The sequence below is a fragment of the Mustela erminea genome, chromosome 17 (genome assembly GCF_009829155.1).
Source record: "Mustela erminea isolate mMusErm1 chromosome 17, mMusErm1.Pri, whole genome shotgun sequence".
NCBI lineage: Eukaryota > Metazoa > Chordata > Mammalia > Carnivora > Mustelidae > Mustela > Mustela erminea.
The window spans coordinates 10428627-10446253 of NC_045630.1; the positions used below are offsets into that span (position 1 = coordinate 10428627).

The following is a 17627-nucleotide window of genomic DNA, read 5'->3' on the forward strand; positions in this document are numbered from 1 at the left end:
CGGACGGGGCCTTGGCCCGTTACCTCCTTTCCTGAGCAGGCTCTGTTCCGGCGGGCCACACAGGGGCTGTTCTTCCCACGAGGGGCCGTGGAGTGCAAGTCCAGGGCCCACTGGCCTGCGCACCACGAGAAATGGCCCAGCACAGGGAGACCGACCAGGGCGGCCTGGGGGGCCTGCACGGGGTCCACCTGTGGGCTCGCGGGGAGGGCGGTCTCCGGAGAGCTGACGCCGCTAACCTCCCTCCTCTCACCCACAGTACACGTCGAGCTCCTCTGGCGGCGAGAGCTCCTGCGAAGAGGGCCGGATGCGCAGGCCCACGCAGCTGCGGCCCTTCCAGGCCAGGGCCGCGGCGGACCCGGACTTCCCCGTGCCTCAGCTGCCCAGCGAGCCGGACTACTCCTCCAGCAGCGAGCAGTCCTGCGACACGGTCATCTACATCGGGCCCAACGGCACGGCCCTCTCGGACAAGGAGCTCACAGACAACGAGGGCCCCCCCGACTTCGTCCCCATCGTGCCGGCCCTGCAGAAGGCCCGGGGGGACAGTCGACCCGCGGAGGCCAGCGGGGCCTCGGGCAGCAAGTCAGAAAGGGACTGTCTGAAGTGCAACACGTTCGCGGAGCTGCAGGAGAGGCTGGGCTGCATCGACGGCAGCGAAGAGCCCAGTCAGTTCCCTTTCGAAGAGCTGCCCGTGCAGTTCGGGGCAGAGCAGGCCAGCAAGGGGCCCCCGTCCAGCCAGGCGGCCGGGGTGGACGTGCTCTGTGAGTCTGATAAGGAAGATAATGGGTCTGATGGCCCGTCCACCGACCGGGAAGGCACGGACCCTCCCGCCTCCAAGATGCAGAGAAAGCACTCGCCTGGCCCGGCGCCCGGCCCCGCGCTGCCCGGCAGCCCCACCCCGGCCTCGCCCAGGAGCATCCCCGGCAGCAGCACGTCCAGCCTGCAGAGCAGCCGAGAGAGCCTGAACTCCTGCAGCTTCGTGGAAGGCAAGCCCAGGCCCATGGGCTCCCCGCGGCTGGGCGTCGCCAGCCTGTCCAAGACCTCCGAGTACAAGCCGGCCAGCTCTCCCTCCCAGAGGTGCAAGGTCTACACCCAGAAGGGCGTCCTGCCGGCTCCCGCGCCCCTGCCTCCGCCGAGCAAGGATCCCGGCCCAGTCTCCAGCGAGTCCCTGCTGCCGCCGGAGGTGCGCACCCCTCCGGTCGGAATGAGCCCCCAGGTTTTGAAGAAGTCCATGTCCGCTGGGAGCGAGGGGTTCCCTGAGAGCCCTGGCGAGGACGAGCCTCCGGCCGCCACGTCTCCGGATTCTAAGAAGGAGATCCTGAGCACCACGATGGTAACGGTGCAGCAGCCGCTGGAGCTGAACGGCGAGGACGAGCTGGTGTTCACGCTGGTGGAGGAGCTGACCATCAGCGGCGTCCTGGACGGCGGCCGCCCCACCAGCATCATCAGCTTCAACAGCGACTGCTCCGTGCAGGCCCTGGCCTCGGGCTCCCGGCCCGTCAGCATCATCGGCAGCATCAGCGAGGACCTGGAGTGCTACACCGGCATGGCGCCCGTCTCCGAGGTCAGCATCACGCAGTTCCTGCCCCTCCCGAAGCTGACCCTGGACGAGAAGGCGGGCCGGGCCGGGAGCCGACGTTCGTCCGTCAGCTCCTGGCTGAGCGAGATAAGCGCCGGCAGCGACGGAGAGCAGTCCTGCCACAGCTTCGTCGCCCAGACCTGCTTTGGCCCCGGGGAGGCCATGGCCGAGCCCCCAGCCTCAGCCTCAGAGCTCGTCGGCAGCCTCCAAAACGGCACCGCGCTGTGCCGGGAGAAGCCCAAGGTGGGGCCCGACAATTTGCTCATCTTGTCTGACACGGGCGAGGACGCTTTCGGCAAGGCGGCCCCCATCAAGGGCTGCAAGACCTCCACGCTGGGCAAGGCCACGGTCACCATCTCCAACACCGCAAATCTGGGCAGCTGTGAGGGCTACATCCCCATGAAGACCAACATTACGGTCTATCCCTGCATCGCCGTGAGCCCCCGGCCCGCCCAAGAGCCCGAGGCGCCCATCGCCCCCGTGCTCAGCTCGGCGCCGGGAGCCGTGCAGGCCCCGGAGAGCCGGGAGACCGGCGCAAAGGTGGAGATGAAATTTGAGGACCCTTGGCTAAAACGGGAAGAGGAGGTCAAAAGAGAGAGTGCCTATCCCAGTGAAGAGGGAACCAGGGGTGAGGCTGTCCCAGGCCCCCCGAAGCCTGAGGCTGGGGCAGAACAGGACAGGAAGGCCAGCCCCGGGGACAGGCTGAGTAGCAGTAGCGGGGAAGTGTCTGCCTCGCCCGGGAGCGACAGCTTGAGGAGGGTTGTGGATGGCTGTGAGACGGCCCTGCCCGGCGGGGCCGCCCAGAGCCCAGTGCACCCCAACAGGAGCCTGAAGTCCAGCAGCCTGCCCCGGGCTTTCCAGAAGGCCAGCAGACAGGAGGACCTGGGCAGCCTGTTCTACCACTGCACCGCGGAGACCAACGGGCTGGGCGTGCCACCGTGCAAGGCAACCCTGGAGAGGAAGGTGGCATCGCCCAAGCACGGTGTCCTGGCTCGGCCCAAAGGGACACCCCCTCTGCCGCCGGTCCGCAAGTCCAGCCTGGACCAGAAGAACCGGGCCAGCCCCCAGCACAGCGCCTGCAGCAGCGGCACCAGCAGCCCCTCGCACCCCCCAGCACCCTTCCTGGCTCCCTTCGGGGACGAGGCCGGCAGCAAGGTGAAGGAAGCCGCCAGCAGCAGCCGACTCTTCAGTGCCAAGCTGGAGCAGCTGGCCAGCAGGACCAACTCCCTGGGCCGGGCCACGGTCAGCCACTACGAGTGCCTGTCGCTGGAGAGGGCGGAGAGCCTGTGCGCGGGCAGCTGGCGGGCGCACGCGGGCAAGGACAGCACGATGCCCCGCACGGGCAGGAGCCCAGGCCGCGCTGCCGCTGCCCCTGGGGCCTCGCCCACCGCGCCGGGTCCCGCCCCGCCCCCCGCTGCTTCCTCGGCCTCCGCGGCCGGTGCCGCCTCGCCCAAGGCTGGCCCGTGCAAGATCTCGGCGGTGAGCAAGCTCCTGCTGGCCAGCCCCAAGGCACGCAGCCTGGCCACCGCCACCACCAAGACACTCAGCTTCTCCACCAAGTCGCTGCCGCAGTCGGTGGGCCAGAGCCCGGGCCTGGCGGCCAGCGCCAAGCCCACTTCCTGGTCCACGCAGTCCCTGAGCCGCAGCCGGGGCGCGGGGCCCGCCTGCAAGCCCCCGCCGCGCGCCGTTAACGGGCGCATCTCGGAGCTGCTGCAGGGCGGCTCGGGCACGCGGGGCGCCGAGGGGCGCGCGGGGGCGCCGGGCGAGGAGCGGCCCGCCGCGCCCCCGCTGCCCTCGCCCTACAGCAAGGTCACGCCGCCCCGCCGACCGCACCGCTGCAGCAGCGGCCACGGCAGCGACAACAGCAGCGTGCTGAGCGGCGAGCTGCCGCCCGCCATGGGCAAGACCGCCCTGTTCTACCACAGCGGCGGCAGCAGCGGCTACGAGAGCGTGCTGCGTGACAGCGAGGCCACCGGCAGCGCCTCGTCCGCGCACGACTCCACCAGCGACAACAGCAGCTCCGTGGGCGGCCGCTGCCGCAGCCTCAAAGCCCCAAAGAAGCGCTCCAACTCAGGTAGGCGCCGGGCCCTCCGCGTGTCCCCGCACCCGCCCCCGCAGCGCCCGGGGCTGGGTGCTGCTCGGTGACCCAGCTCGGTGACCGCCGCGCGCGCTTCCGAGGGCCGGGTCACGGTCGCTAGGCTCGCGCCCTGGCGGCTGCGGACACCAGCCCGTGGGACTGCTGGTCCCGAGACCCTGCCGCCACCGTCCCGCAGGGGCATGGAGCGCGCTGGTGTCGTTAACGGTGGAGAGTCGGCGCGCATCGCCACCTCGGGGCCTGCAGTGCGCCCGGCCTGCGCATGCGTGCACACACGCACACAGTGCATCAGCGCGACACACACACATGCATACACACACAGTGCACCTGCACAACACACAGACACACGCACAGCACACTAACACAGCAAGTACGCTGGTGCCCCAAATGCACGCTGTCAGAGAATGTCTTCCACCTCCCGGAATCTCCTATCAAAAGGTAATTAAAAAGTCCAAAGACTCATTAATATAACAAAGGCCATTGACTTGCAGAGTTTGGGGTGACAAGGGACAGGGAGTTCTGATGGGTGAGGACAAGAGAGGCCCCAGGTCAGAGCTGGTGGCCCTGTAGCCATGGAGCAGGTGAGGGGAACTGGCTCCAGGAGAGGCCCGGTCGAGGAGACAGAAGGAGCTAGGACACTCGGCTCCACTCTCCAGGGGCCTCCACAGACACTTCCCCTCCGTGTTCTTGAGCGAAGGGCACATTTTTTACTGAGGCCGTCTGACACAGAGCCCCGCGTGCAGTCTGTGCCTTGACCAAGGTGAGGGGGGCGCAGGGTCCTGCCCCCACAGCCTGGCCTTTACCGTCTGGGGCCCTTCCGTGGGACCCTGGGAAACCACAACCCTTCTGAACTGGCGCTACTGGCTTGTTGGGAAGTCAAAGATGGGGTGGGTCTTTCCAGGGCCCAGGGCATTAAAACACACTGATATTAGTCTCTAAAAATAGCAAGAAAGTGTATCCCAGCCAGAGTCTGCAGGGGTGGGGGTGGGGCGAATCCGTTGGCCTTTCCAGTACTTGCTTGGCCAACCTTCTTGCTACCACCTACCCCCGCCTGCCCCGGAACCCGGGGCACTGTGATGTCAGCGGCATGCTCACGGGTGTGGGGAGGGTAGAATGTTTGCCCCCACTCTCGTCGAGAGCCTCCTACCGACCAGTCCAGTCTTTTCTCTCTTCCTCCATTCCTCTTTCTTCGAGACTTGTGGTTTTGGGGCTCGGCTGTTGTGCTGGGGTACAGAGCTGCGTGGATCGCGGCCAGCAGGTTCTGTACCCGCCGTTGCCTAGGGCTGCCTCCATCCATAAAGCCGTCCTTGGAGGCCCTCCTGTTGGGCAAGGCTGTCCGAGGCCCTGGTGTAGGAAAGCCCCAGGCTCGGGCCCAGAGATGGGTGTGATACTGAGCGCCAGCAGAATCCAATGTCTGCAAGGAGCGGACGGGGATTCGGAGCCCCAGGATGGACGTGGCAGTGGACGTAAGCGCTTTGCAGGTTAGGTGACCTTGTCCCTCTTATTTAGGTGGTTATTAAGAGACATGCTGGTTGTCAGACGCGAGTGGCACATATCGAAAGCAGCTTAAGAGAAGCCGTATTACTCCACAAAGGAAACTCTTAGCTGGATGCCTGGGTTGTGCCAATGTTCCTGGGGATGTCTGAACCTGCAGGGGAGACGGGCAGTTACCGCTTATCGCTTATAAGTTCCCAGGGAGATGGGCAGTTATCGCCCTGCTTGTGAACTGTAATGCTTTGGTTGAAAAATGAATTAGAAATAGATCACAAGGAGGGTAACCTTGAACTCTGAGGGTTTTGTAGCACGGGTAGCACGAGGAACAGCCAAGTGTCATTAAGCTTACCTTCTGGGTCCCCTTCCTGGAGACCCGCATTGGTGGAAAGTGCCTGGGATTAGCCAGAGTGTGGTGTGGCGATAAGTCGGAGCTGGAGAGCGGGAGACGCGGCCGGGCTCACCCAGAAGCCAGGCGAGGGGCCGGGTAGCGCGCCACCACCACCGTCTCTCCAATGCTCACGTCACAGGAGACGATGCAGATAAAATAAGGAATGTTGGTGGTCATAGGACCTCCTTTCCCTACGACGATCCACAGTCAGGGGGATTTCTTTTATTACATCTCGATCAGCCCCCGTCTTCTGTGCTCTTGGAGCTCACTGACACGCAGGCTCGAGGGTGGTGGGGAGGGGCGGGCGGCATTGAGGAGGCCTGTCCCCTATTGGGAAAAGAGCAGGAGAGGCGTGCAGCCGGATGGTGACCGAGGCCAACCACTGAATCCCGAGTGGAGTCGCACGGTGGAAGCCTGGACAGCGTTCAGACATGGGGAAGGCGCCACGATCCAGCCTCGGGGGGCGCGGATGGAGCACGTGGATGGGGTGGAGGCCACCGTGGGTCGAGGCATCGGGAGCACAAGCCCGGGGACCAGGAAAGGCAGATGAAGGGAGTCACTGTTGAGCACGTGGCCAGGTGGTAGACCGTCCTCGGTCAGGCCTGCCACAGACCTGCCCGTGCGTCCCCGCACACACATCACAAAATACATACTCTTGAAAGACCGATCCTTAAAGAGATAAACTCTGGGCTTCGTTCCGTCCTTAGGTTCTCAGAGACGGAGGCTCATCCCAGCACTGTCCCTCGACACCCCGTCCCCTGCAAGAAAACCCGCCAGCAGCAGCGGGGTACGCTGGGTGGACGGCCCCCTGCGCAGCACCCAGAGGGGCCTCGTGGAACCTTTCGAGATCAAAGTCTATGAAATCGACGACGTGGAGCGGCTGCAGCGGCGACGTGGGGGCGGCAGCAAGGTGAGCCGTCTGGTCCCCACGCAGGGGCAGCCGCCCCTGCACCTGCCCGCACCCCGGGGCCGTGTGCTCAGACCCACGCAGACTTGCCCGCGGGCTTCTGGGGCGCGCAGGAGTTGGTGGCTCTGCCCCAGCCACAGAGCTCTGAGCCTCTGTCCAGGTGCCCCGAAGGCTCAAAGCCCGGGGAAGCTGCTGGTCCTGGGGGCTTGTCTGGCTCCAGCTTGGAGCCCCAGCCACCTCCTAAATGGAAGAAATGCCTGTGACAGTCGTACCCTGTGGTCGTGTGATTGGGCTTGGGCAGAAGGCACAGACGCGGCCCGGAGGGCCCGGGGCCCTCCCAGCTTCCCCACGAGGGGCGGGAGGCGGCCTGCGTCCAAGCTGGGGCCCCTCCCCCCTCTCTCCACGCACCTCCATCCTTCTTGTCTGCCGTCTAGGAGGTCCCGGGCTTCAACGCGAAACTGAAGATTCTGGAACACCGCCAGCAGAGAATCGCGGAGGTCCGGGCCAAGTACGAGTGGCTGATGAAGGAGCTGGAGGTCACCAAGCAGTACTTGATGCTGGACCCCAACAAGTGGCTCAGCGAGTGTAAGGCCCCGGGCTGCTCCCTGTCACCGGGCCCACGGGGGTGGGGGTGCTGTGCAGCTGGTGCCGGGCTCCGGGGGCCCACAGCCTCGCGCTCTGCCGGGAAGATGGGGCGGGGGCGGGCAGCAAAGGCGTAGCCAGGATGCTCTTGCAGGAATTCCTCCCCCGTGTCTCAGTCCCAGGCATCTCAGAACAATCCAGAACAATGTGGCTCTGACAGATTCAGCTGTCTCATATTATCACAAAACATGAGCTCAATTCAGGTCCCAGCTATTTCACTGATAGCAATGCAGCATTGGAAGACCTAGTCCGTGAATGAAATGCGTGACTGCTATTAAAATTCCTTTCCTTCCCTTGTCCGATGCTCGCCAGCCCCCCAGACTCCCTGTGCCTCCCTGCCTTCACCCCTGTCCCCTGCACACCGGTCATGTGGGACGACCACCGCCACATGGACCTGACTGGATGCTGGCTTTCTCACATGCTAGCTGTGGGACCACGGGGAAGGCGCCTAACCTCTCTGAGCCTTGATTTCCTTGAATGTCAAATAGGGAGACATAATGGGGCCAGCTTCATAGGGAGTTGTGAGGCGTGAGCGCTGCTGGGCCCGTATGACGGCATGCTCTCTGGTAGCAGTGTTATTACTGTTATCCCAGAGCTGAGCCAGAAGGAAGACGGCTCCCTCACGCCTGCTTCCCCAGCACTGGCGGGGAGAAGACACGAGTGAGGACATCAGCGAAGGTCTGGCCGCGGCACAAACACGGGGCCCAGGCCTTCCCTCTCTCCCACTCGTGGCTCCTCCGTTCGTGAATCCCAGGCCGTTCACATCCCGGGGGCCCATGCAGGCAGCCGCCCCTCTTCATTTGCACGGTTTGTGTTCAAGTTTTATTTTTTGAAAACTATTTATGCCAAAGGCAAGCTCGAGAACGGTGTTCACAAAGTCACTTTTTTTCCCGGGATGAGAGCAAGTGTACGCCCCAGCACATGCGTGTGCAAGCTCCCGGGAAGCAGTCGCTTTCTTCATGCCTTCATGTGTGTCAAGAATCAGCGACCGTTTGACCCTGATAAAGGGAATGAACAGGAGGCCGCACGGAAGGAGAAACACGGATCGTTCCTTTAAGACGAGATGAAACCCAGAATGGCGGGGGGGGGGGGGGGGCGGGGACCAACCAATAAGGCTGCACACTGACTGTTCCCAGGTGTGGGTGATAAGTCGGATATTCGCAGAGAAATCTAGGTGCTGGCAACCATTTTTATTTTCATTCTTATTTCTGATGCCACCTTTGAGGTGGTCCAGTAACAGCCTGAGGTGGTGAGGTCCTGGTGGGTTCTTTTTTTGATTTTCAAAAACTTTACTGCTCTCTTTATTGAAGTCCAGTTGACACACACGGTTACTCTTTTCAGGCGTACAACATACGGATTCTATACACTAGACTGTACTCACCCCAAGTGCGGCCACCATCCGTCACCACACAAGGCCGTGACAGAACCACTGGCTTTGTTCCCTACACTGCACCTTCCGTCCCTGTGACTTGGTCCGTAGCTGGACGCCTGCGGCCCCCGACCCCAGTCCCCTTCCCCGGCTCGGCCCAGCCCGCCACCCTCTTCCCCCCCTCTGGCAACCAGCGGCAGCTTGTTCTCTCTATTTATGGGTCTGTTTTTGTTTTCTGGTTTGCTCATTTTTCAGTCTCTTTTAAATTCCACATATAAGTAAAACCAAATGCTATTTGTTTTTCACTTAGCATAATGCCCTCTGGATCCATCTGTGCTGTGACGGTTGGAAAGAGCTTGGTCTTTCTCAGGGCTGAGTAATATTCCCATGTGTGTGCACGTATACGTGTGTGTGCATGTGCACGAGTGCTATGTGTAGAACAGCCAGTGTGACAGGTTTAAGGGGACACCTCCCTGTGGCTTTGATCCGCATTTCCCTGATGTTGAGCTTCTTTTCATGTGTCTGTTGGCTGGCATGTCTTCCTGGGGAAAAAAAGTCTGTTCAGATCCTCTGCCTATTTTTTTAAACTAGATTATTTGTGGGTTATGGTGTTGAGTTATACAAGCTCTTTATATACCGTGGCTATTAACCCCTTATGAGGTGTATTTGCAAACATTTTCTACCACTCAGTCAGTTGACTTTTTGTTCTGTTACTGGCTTTCTTCACTGAACAGAAACTTCTTATTTTGCTCTAGTCTCAGTAGTTTACTTTTTGCTTATGTTTCTCTTGCCTCAGGAGACATACCTAGAAAAATGTTGCTAAGGCCAATGTCCAAGAGATTACCACCTATTTTCTTCTAGGGGTTTTGTGGTTTCAAGTCCCACAGTTAGATCTTTCATCCATTTTGAGTTTATTTTTGTGTGTGGTGTAAGAAAATGGTCCAGTTTCATTCTTTGCATATAGCTGTCCAGTTTTTCCAATGCCATTTTAGGAAGACACACTATCTCTCCGCCATTGTATGTTTTTGCCTTCTTTGCCATAGACTAATTGACCATATAAGCATGGGTTTATTCCTTTGGCTCCCATCTATTCCATTGGTCTATCTTTTTTTTTTTTTTAAAGATTTTATTTATTTATTTGACAGGCAGAGATCACAAGTAGGCAGAGAGGCAGGCAGATAGAGAGGAGGAAGCAGGCTCCCTGCTGAGCAGAGAGCCTGATGCGGGGCTCAATCCCAGGACCCTGGGATCATGACCCGAGCCGAAAGCAGAGGCTTTAACCCACTGAGCCACCCAGGTGCCCCCACTGGTCTATCTTTGAGCCATATCACGCTGTTTTGATTACCATAGCTTTGTTGTATAGCTTAAAACCTGGGATTGGGATACCTACGACTTTGTTCTTCTTTCTAGAAGATTGCTTTTTGAGGTCCTTTGTGGTTCCATACAAATTTTAGCCCATTTTGTTCTAGTTTTGTGAAATTACTATTGGTATTTTGACAGGGATTGAACTGAATCCGTAGCTTGCTTTAGATAGTATGAACATTTTAATATTAGGCTTCCTAATCCATGAGCATGGTATATTTTTCCATTTATGTTATATTCAATTTCTTTCATCAATTATTTTTTAGTTTTCAGAGTATAGATATTCCATCTCCTTGGTTAAGTTTTTTCCTTGGTATTATACTCTTTTTGGCGCAATCAGAAATTGTTAATTTGTCTTTCTGCTAAGTCCTTGTTCTTATATAGAACTGCAGCTGTTTCTGTGTATTAATCTCCTATCCTGCAATTTTCCTGAGTTCATTTGTTCCTCTTAATTGTTTCTTGGTAGGGTCTTTAGGGTCTTCTACATAAAGTATCATGTCATCTGCACATAGTGACAGTTTTACTTCTTCCTTACCAATCTGGATGCCTTTAATTTCTTTCTATTGTCTGAATTTTGTGGCTAAGACTTCCAGTACTACGTTGGATAAAAATGAGTGGACATCCTTACCTTATTCCTGATCTGAGAAGAAAAGCTCTCAGGTTTTCGCCACTGAGGATGATGTTAGCTGTGGGTTTGTCCGAGGGGGCCTTTTTATGTTGAGGTATGTTTCCTCTAAAACCACCCTGAGAGTTTTGATCATGAACAGATGTTGTACTTTGTTAAATGCCTTTTCTGCCACTATTGAAATGATGCCACAGTTTTTATCCTTTGATTCGTTCATGTGGGGTATCATGTTGATTGATTTGTGGATATTGAACCATTTTTGCACCCATGGAATAAATTCCACTTCATCATGGTGAATGATTCTCTTAATATATTGTTGGATGTGGTGTGCTAATATTTTGTTGAAGACTTTTTGTGTTGGTCAGGAATACTGGCCTTTAGTTTTCTCTTTTTAATAGTGTCTTTATCTGACTATGGTATCAAGGTAATGCTGGCCTCATTGTGTGAATTTGGAAGCTTCCTTCCTCTTCTGCTTTTTTGAAGCAGTTTGAGGAGAGTAGGTATTAACTCTTCTTTAAATGTTTGGTAGAATTCACCTGTGAGCCCATCTGGCCCTGGAGTTTTGTTTGTTGGGAGTTTTTGATTACTGTTTCAATTTTATTATGAGTAATTAGTTCAGATTCTCTGCATCCTCCTGATTCAGTTTTGGAAAATGGTGTATTTCCGGGAATGTATCCATTACTTCTAGGTGGCCCAATTTGTTGGCATATTTTCCATTATAGTCTCTTATAATCCTTTGTATTTCTGTGATTTGGTTGGTACTTCTCTTCTTTCATTTCTAATTTTCTTTACTTAAGTCCTCTTTTTCTTGATGAGTCTGGCTGAACGTTTATCAATTTTGTTTTACTTTTCAAAGAACCAGCTCTTGGTTTCATCAGTCTTTTCTATTTTTTTTTTAAATCTCTATTTCATTTATTTCTACTCTGATCTTTATTATTTCCTTTCCTCTACTAGTTTGGGCGTTTCTTCTTTTCTAGTTCATTTGTATATACGATTAGATTGTTCCAGATTTTTCTTGTTTCTTGAGGTAGGCCTGTATTACTATAAACTTCCCACTTAGAACTACTTTTGCTCTGTCCCAGTTTTGGACCATTTCTTTTCATTTTCATTTGTCTCCATGTATTCTTTTCTCATTTCCACCTTGATTTCTTCATTGACACACTGGTTGCTTAGTAGCATGATATTTAGTGTTTTTTCGTGATTGTGGTTTTCAGGGTTTTTTTTTTTTTTTTTCCTTGTAATTGATTTTACTTTCATAATACTGTGGTTGGAAAAGGTATTCGATATGATTTCACCCTTCTTAAAATTTACTGAGACTTGTTTTTGTGTCTGGACATGTGATCCGTCTTGGAGAATGTCCCATGTGCCCCTGAAAATAATGTGTATTCTGCCATTTGGGGATGGATTGTTCCGTGTGTATCTGTGAAGTCCATGAGGTCTAATATGTTCTTCAGAGCCACTGTTTCCTTACCAATTTTCTGGTTGGATGATCTACCTGCTGATGTGAGTGAGGTATTAAAGTCTCCTACTATTACTCTGTGACTGTCAGTTTCTCCCTTTATATCTGTTAATATTTGCTTTATGTATTTAGGTGCTCTAGTGTTTGGTCCATAGGTATTTACAATTGTTATATCCTCTTGGATTGATTTCTTTATCATTATGTAATGCCCTTATTTGTCTCTTGTTACAGTTACAGTCCTTGTTTCAAAGTTTCTTGTGTTTGATAGACGTATTGTCACCCTGGCTTTTTTTTCTTCTTCTTTTTGCACGGTCTACCTTTTATCATCCCTTCACTTTCAGTCTCTGTATGGCTTCAGGTCTGAAGTGAGTTTCTTATAGGCAGCATATCAGTGGGTCTTGGTTTTTTACCCATTTTATCACCCTATGTATTTTGATTGGATCATTTAGACCATTTCCTCTAAAAGTAATTATCAATAGGTACGTACTTACTGCAATTTTTTAATTGTTCCCTGGTTGTTTTTGTAATTCTTCTCCATTCCTTTCTTCTTCTCTCACTTTTTTTCCTTGTGATTGATTACTCCCTTTAGTCTTATGCTTGGTTTGGTTTCCTTTGTTTTCATTTTTGTGTATCTATTTGGTTTGTGGTTCATAGGGCACCCTAAATACATAGCAGTCTATATTAAATTGAAGGTCACTTAAGTTTACACACACTCTAAAAGAACTTTTTTATTCTCTCCACATTTTACATATATGTTGTCTGATTTTACATTTTTTTGTGAATCCCTTTAACTGATCGTTAGATATAATTGCTTTTATTACTTCTGTCTTTTAGCCTGAATATGAGCTTTCTTAAGTGATTGATCTCCTACCTTCACTGTATGTTCGTTTTACTCAAGAATTTTTCCCTTTCATAATTCTCTAATAATTAAGGCCTTTTCTACTTAAGTGTCTTTAAACATTTCCTGTGAGGGTCGCTTAGTAGCAATGAACTCCTTTAACTTTTGTTTGAGCAATTCTTGATTTCCTTTCAGTTCTGAATGATAATCTTGCCAAGCAGAGTATTCTTTTTTTTTACAGATTTTATTTATTTATTTGACAGAAATCACAAGTAGGCAGAGAGGCAGGCAGGGGGGTGGGGAAGCAGGCTCCCCGCCGAGCAGAGAGCCCGATGTAGGGCTCGATCCTAGGACCCTGGGATCACAACCTGAGCTGAAGGCAGAGGCTTTAACCCACTGAGCCACCCAGGCGCCTCCAAGTAGAGTATTCTTGATTGTAGGGGTTGTTTGTTTGTTTTTTTCCCCCCATTTTAGCACTTTGAATATATCCTGCCTCTCCTTTCTGGTCTGCCAAGTTTTTGCCAAAAGATCAGCTGATGGTCTTATGAGGTTTCTCTTTCAGAGAGAAGAGTTGCTTCTCTCTCGTTTTGCTTTAAAAATTATATTTAATCTTTGACATTTCAATTATTATGTCTTGATGTGGACCTTCTTGGTTCACCTTATTTGAAACTCTCGACACTTTCTTCCCCAAGCTATGGATGTTTTCAGTTATTATTTCTTTTAAGTTTTCTGCCTATTTCTCTTTCTCTTCTCCTTCTGGACCCCTATAATGTGAATATTAGTACATTTGATGTTGTCCCCGAGTCCCTGGGCATCCAGAGCTGGTGTGGGCTGGGGGCCCAGGGTCCGCTGAGACGGTAGGCTGGCCGGTCACCTGGACCCTGCTCTGCTTCTGCGCTGTCGAGCTGGGCCTGAATGTAAACGCTCGAGCTCCCCAGCACTTCTGATCCGGAGCGTCCCAGCTGAGCCCCTCCCTGGGTGGCACAGGGCTGGTTTCTTTCTCCTCTTGTCAGAGACCTTTAACCCATGGCTTCTTTCCTGCGCCCCAGGGCTGACGTGTCTTCCGCTGGCCCCTTGACTCTATCCTCCCCCAGAAGCCGCCAGTGTCCTGGCCGAGGTGTGTGGGTGGTGCTGTCTCCCTGCAGTGCTGTGCCTCCATGTCTCCTGTGGTTCTCTGTGTGCTGCCTCCAGCCTGGGCTGTGCAGAAGGCCTTCAGCCTCCCGTCTTTGAGAGGATTTGCTTGGCCTGTGTGTGCAAGGAGGGAAGTTCAGGGTCCTCCTCAGTCAGTGTCTTGGATCTTACCTCTGTTTTTTTTAAAACAGACTTAGAGCCCTCAGTCTCCTTCCCAGCTGTCCTCCTCATTGTCTGGGACCCCGAGCAAGTCTCCTCGCTCCTCGGGATCTCAGCCAGGGCACCTGCGGAGGCGGCCTGCGTTACAGCCCCCGCGGCGTCCATGCTCCGGTTCCCGAGCCACGTTCAATACCCCCTCTCGTTGCTGCTTTACTCCTCATGGCAACTCGAGGCATGTAATGCAGGCAGAGTAGCCGTTGCGCTTCTCCCTTCCAAGGAACCTGGGCCGGCGACGGGGAGGCATGGCTGAGCCGGGGGTCCTGGGCCAGCGTCCTCTTCCGGGGCCATCCCCCCCTCCCCTCCCTGCTGGACCCCCGCCACCATCCTGCAGCCGGTCACCACCGGACAGAGCAGGGGCCTGGGGACGGGAGGGGCTGGCCCCACATCACTGCTCCTTGGGCTCCAAAGGAAACAGACCATTCTCCGTGCGGGCCTGACCGTGAGGGATGGCCTCTGGGTCCCGAATCTCCGCTTGTCTTCTGAGCGCAAGCAATCTTCATTATTATGGACTTGGCCTCATCATTTCCCGAAGCACCAGGGCATGTGTGGAGGCAGGAAGTGCCCAGAGACAGGGTCAGGTTTCTCAGCCCGCTAGGGAACAGAGGGAAGTAGACAGAGGTATAAATGTCGCTCAGGTGAGGGCCACCCGCACAAAAGGAGGGGATTCTCTGCATCAGCCGCGGGAGGCAGCGGTCCAGCGCTGTCCCAGGCCTGGGCAATGGGGCCAGGAGTGGGCGGGGCCGCGACGGGGGCGGGGCCCCTCCCAAGCCACGCCCCCGCGCGTCTCCATCAGGCCCCTCCTTCTTTGCAGTTGACCTGGAGCAGGTTCTGGAGCTCGATTCCCTGGAGTACCTGGAGGCGCTGGAGTGCGTGACCGAGCGCCTGGAGAGCCGCGTCAACTTCTGCAAGGCCCACCTCATGATGATCACCTGCTTCGACATCACCTCCCGGCGCCGATGAGGACCCGGCCCGGCCTGCCTGCCCCTCCCCTCACTGCCCGGGGACCCCCCCCCACCCCTGCCCAGGCCCCCCCCCCCCCCGCCCCAGCCAGCCCCTTGGTGCCCGCGGCTTGGAGACAGCAGAAGGAGGACGAAGGTTGGTGCAAGTCTGCAGCGAGCGCTGAGCGGAAGCAGTTTTTTGTTTTCGGTAGGAAAGATGCAAACACCACACGTGTGGGAGGAGGAAATGTTGGGAAGCCCAAGGGACGTGGAAGCCCCATGAGACTGAAAAAGCACTTTGAGGAACTTTCGAGAACTTGTTGATACGTAAGAACTGCTGGCAAGGGACCCCTCTCTTCTCCGGCTTGGCGAGAAGGGGCGAGGGCACGTGCAGGACTGCTGTCGGAAGCGGACACACAACAACAGATGACCCAGAGCGACTGATTAAGTGCCTTGCAAATCTTTATTATCCACAGTTTATGTTGAGACTTTCTTGTGTACAGATGGTGCTAGTCCAGAGGAAACTACCACCACCGCCTCCACTACGAAAAAGAAAATCGGACGCATTTTTGAAATGTATTTACAGCTCGTTTTCTCTTGGTGTTTTATCCTATTTCTGACTTGCTGTTTCTAAATAAGTAGTGTTTGTAGCTCTATCCCCTAATCAGTATTGCCTCTGAATAAATGTTCACTGTCCTTTACGGTTCTTAACGGTGAGGCCATTCGAAGGGAACAGAGAGACTCGGTGGGCACGAGCCAGTGTGTTTCCAAAGACGGCGGGGACAGTGGGTGACACTCCGCGCCACCTCTTGCCAGGGGCGCGGGGCCTCGCGGGGCAGGTGCATCAGCTCGAGAGAACGGGAGAGGAGACGGGGCCGCACCTTCCCGGGAGAAGGAGCCTTTATGGCCAGGCCTTCCGTGTGCTTTGAGAGAGAGATTTGTTCCAGATGGAGCCTCTCCTTCCCAGTCCTGGCGTGCATACTGGTTCCTTTACCCCCAGACCCAGGTTTTCTTGGCCCTCCAAACCTTTCTCATAGTCGTTTTTATTCCAAAGACTGGATTGAAAGCTTGAACCAACTCAATAGAGCCATATTTTTTGTTCTGTGGTTCTGCGACGCTATCAGAAGCTAGGGCTCTTGCCTGGCGTGGAGACCGTCTCACGCTGGTCTGTGCTCAGAGACTGGCAGCAGTCTTGTTTAGAACAAGGAGGGTGCTGGGACCCCACAACGTCTCTGGGGTCCAGAGTGCTGCTCAAATGCAGAATGTCCCCAACCTCCCACGTCCTGAGGCCTCCATCCCAAAAAGAAACAAGGCTGGTCCCTTCCGGCTTGGCCACGGAAGGCAGGGTTCCTGCTGGGAACCACACCCCCTGGAGAGCCAGAGCCCAGAGTTTCGTGCACGGGCTGTCCCAGGAACGTGGGGCTTCATCCTCAGATGGGGGAGGGGTTCATCCCTGCCTCGACTCCCTTAGGGATTCTCATACCCACTTTAGTGATGAGACCCCAGGGCACCAAGGGGTCAAGAGATTATCTAATAGCAGCCGTGGAGCTGCAGGGGCCACCTGCCGCCTCCTGTGGCCAGGAGGGGAGGGTGCTGGGGCTATTCCAGAGTATACTTCGGATCGGCCCTCCAGTGCACCATGAGATCACCGTGAGATCACCGTGAGCCAGTTTCTCAGTTCAACAGTCCCTGCTACCCAGTGCCTCGGACCCAGATGCACCCCAAGGAATCAGACCTGAGCATGTGTCTGGAGGCACATAGCCCAGCAGAGCTGGCCAGGCAGCCGATGGAGCTCAGCTGGGTCAGGGCACGGGAGTGGGGGGTCTCATGAGCCTACGGCACGTGGTCCTTGACTGGTCAGAACCGACACCAATGGCCTGATGGCTCGTGCACCTGGAAGCCAGTCCCATGGGTGACCAGTCCAGCTCTGCCTCGTGTCCACCTGCTCCCAGGCAGACACACACTTGGAGAAGATGTGCACGTTGGACAACTGAACGGGCTCCAACATCGTGAAAGTCGCTCCAGAATGGACCATGCCCCCCTTAGCTAGACAAGTCGCCTGTCACCATGGGAAGTGGGGCGTCCCCCAGCTCCTCAGTCTTCACCCCAGCCGGCAGGGCAAGCACAAGGCTCTGGGCACGTCTCTGCCCTCCCCACACCTGTACGAAAGGGCTTGAACATTATGGAAGCTTCCAGACCCCAAGGAATGCCCATCTTTTGAGTCAGAGTTTGCATCCGTTTTGGTCGCTGCCCTGAAATATACCACTTGATGAAAAGCCTTTAATTTGGGAATTGTCAGAAATGAGTATTCTAGTCTGTGCTGGAAACACCCACTTGAGGGGGAGCCCACGTACTTAGCTTTTCCCCGGCACGTCTCCCCCGGCCCCGAAGTCACCATGCAGCACTGCCTTCCTTCAACGGACCAGCCATGGGGTCCCCAGTGCCTTTTCTGGAGCGAGACCAAATCAAAACATCTACAAAAATTTAAAATCTCAAACCCTGGAAGCTTTCCTACCCCCCAGGCCTGTGTTTCTCCACTGGTTGCAACTTTGTGAGCAGCCAAAGGGTTGACTGAAACCTAAAG

At 55.2% G+C, this 17627-nt stretch overlaps 1 protein-coding gene across 2 annotated transcripts in view; it reads left to right on the forward strand.

The window, feature by feature from the left end:
* The window catches only part of KIF26B (kinesin family member 26B), a 411062-nt gene extending 395318 nt beyond the window's left edge, over window positions 1-15744 (forward strand). For both annotated transcript variants that reach the window (XM_032317413.1, XM_032317415.1), the window contains 4 exons: window positions 257-3650; window positions 6261-6463; window positions 6895-7045; window positions 14917-15744. In XM_032317413.1, the coding sequence (XP_032173304.1) occupies window positions 257-3650; window positions 6261-6463; window positions 6895-7045; window positions 14917-15065 (3897 nt within the window). In that variant the 3' untranslated portion in view covers window positions 15066-15744. The remainder of the gene's footprint in view (window positions 1-256; window positions 3651-6260; window positions 6464-6894; window positions 7046-14916) is intronic.
* Window positions 15745-17627: the final 1883 nt, after the last annotated feature.